We start from the raw sequence: 1,889 nt of genomic DNA, 5'->3' as shown, positions 1-1,889 counted from the left end.
ACGAACTCAAATATATAATTTATTTCCAATTGCATAATCAATTTTGTGGTCAAATCTCATTTTTACCAAACCCTAGATTCTAGCAAAATCTCACATTTCCCCTCTTAATTTCATGTCAAATCTACTCATAATCCATGTATTTAACTTAAGGATTGATAGGGATCACTTACCTCTTGATATTCATTAAAATCCCCCACAAAAAGCTCTCAAAATCTCCCAAGACCAAGTGGAAAATGAGGGAAAAGAAGCTATGCCCCGTAATAAAAGCCCTTGCACCACTCGCAGATGTCGCATTTGTGACATCTCGTTCGCAAATGCGATGGTCACAAATGCGGAAACTACTACGCCCAGGTGACATCGCAAATGCGATAAAATCCTTCGCAAATGCGAACCCATTAGTGCCACCCCAACCTCCAAATGCACATCCCTCCTCGCAAATGTGAGGTTCACAAATGCGAACAAAATCTCGCACTTGTGAGACCTGAAGCACCAGTCAAAAACCAGCAGAATGGAAGTTCTTCTAAACACTCGGTACCATGCTCGAAACTCACCTGGTCCATACCAAACATCCACACAAGTATAAAAATATCACACGAACTTGCTCGCGCAATCGAAATACAAAAATAACATTTAGAATCACGAATCAGACGCCAAAACACATGAATTCAACATGAAACTCAAGAACTTCTAAAAATACTTTCGCGCGTCCGCTTCCTATCAAATCAATTCAGAATGATGCCAAATTTTGTGTACAAGTCATAAATCACCATACAGAACTATTACAAGGTTCGGAATCCCAAACGAACCTCGATGATACCAAAGTCTACTCCAAAACAAATTTAAAGAACTATAAAACCTTTAATGAACCAACTTTCCACATTATCCACCGTAACGCTACCGGATCACCCGAAACCCGATCCGAACACACGTCCAAGTCCAAAATCATCATATGAACCTATTGGAACCTTCAAATCCCGGTTCCGAGGTCATTTACAAAAGAATGTTGACTCAAGTCAAACTTGGCCACCTTAGGCTACTATTAAGGAACTAAGTGTTCCGATTTCAACCCGAACCCTTCCAAACCTAAACCAACCATCCCCCCAAGTCATAAAACAGTAAAATAACACATAAGAAGTCTTAATTAGGGAAACGAGGATCTAGAAAGCAAAATGACCGATCAGGTAGTTATATTCTCCACCTCTTAAACAGATGTTCATCCTCAAACGAGTCTAGAATCATACCTGGAGTGATGAATAAGTGCGGGTATCTGCTCCTCATGTCCTCCTCGGCCTCCCAAGTTGCTTCCTCGACTGGTTGACCCCTCCACTGGACCTTTACCGCAGAAATCTTTTTGGACCTCAACTGACGAACTTGTCTGTCAACAATGGCAACTTGCTCCTTATCATACCCCATACTTTCATCTAGCTGAACCGTGCTGTAATCTAACACATGGGACCTATCGGCGTGGTACCCCCGGAGCATAGATACGTGGAAGGCCGGATGAACTCCCGATAGACTGGGAGGTAAGGCAAGCTCATAATCAACCTTTCCAACTCGCCTCAGCACTTCAAATGGAACAATAAACCTTGGGCTTAGCTTTCCCCTCTTCCCGAACTTCATGATGCCCTTCATCGGCGAGACTTTCAAGAGAACCTTCTCGCCCACCATAAATGATAAATCTTACGCCTTCTGATCTATGTAGCACTTTTGTCGGTACTGTGCTGTGCGAAGCCTCTCCTGAATCAACTTTACCTTCTCCAAGGAATCCTTCACTAAATCAGTTCCATATAACTTAGCCTTGCCAGGCTCAAACCATCCAATGGGCGAACGATATCGTCGACTATATAAAGCCTCAAATGGAGCCATCTCGATACTGGACTGATAACTGG

At 42.7% G+C, this 1,889-nt stretch overlaps 1 protein-coding gene across 1 annotated transcript; it reads right to left on the bottom strand.

Moving 5' to 3' along the window:
• Nucleotides 1–1,185: 1,185 nt before the first annotated feature.
• LOC138892528 (uncharacterized) lies at nt 1,186–1,668 on the bottom strand. Its single transcript, XM_070176257.1, has one exon. It carries the CDS (start codon nt 1,666–1,668, stop codon nt 1,186–1,188), a length of 483 nt encoding a protein of 160 aa, XP_070032358.1.
• Nucleotides 1,669–1,889: the final 221 nt, after the last annotated feature.

Source organism: Nicotiana tomentosiformis, chromosome 5 (assembly GCF_000390325.3).
Source record: "Nicotiana tomentosiformis chromosome 5, ASM39032v3, whole genome shotgun sequence".
Lineage (NCBI taxonomy): Eukaryota > Viridiplantae > Streptophyta > Magnoliopsida > Solanales > Solanaceae > Nicotiana > Nicotiana tomentosiformis.
The sequence above is the reverse complement of the archived record's forward strand: the minus strand, read 5'-3'. Positions and strand labels throughout refer to the sequence as shown.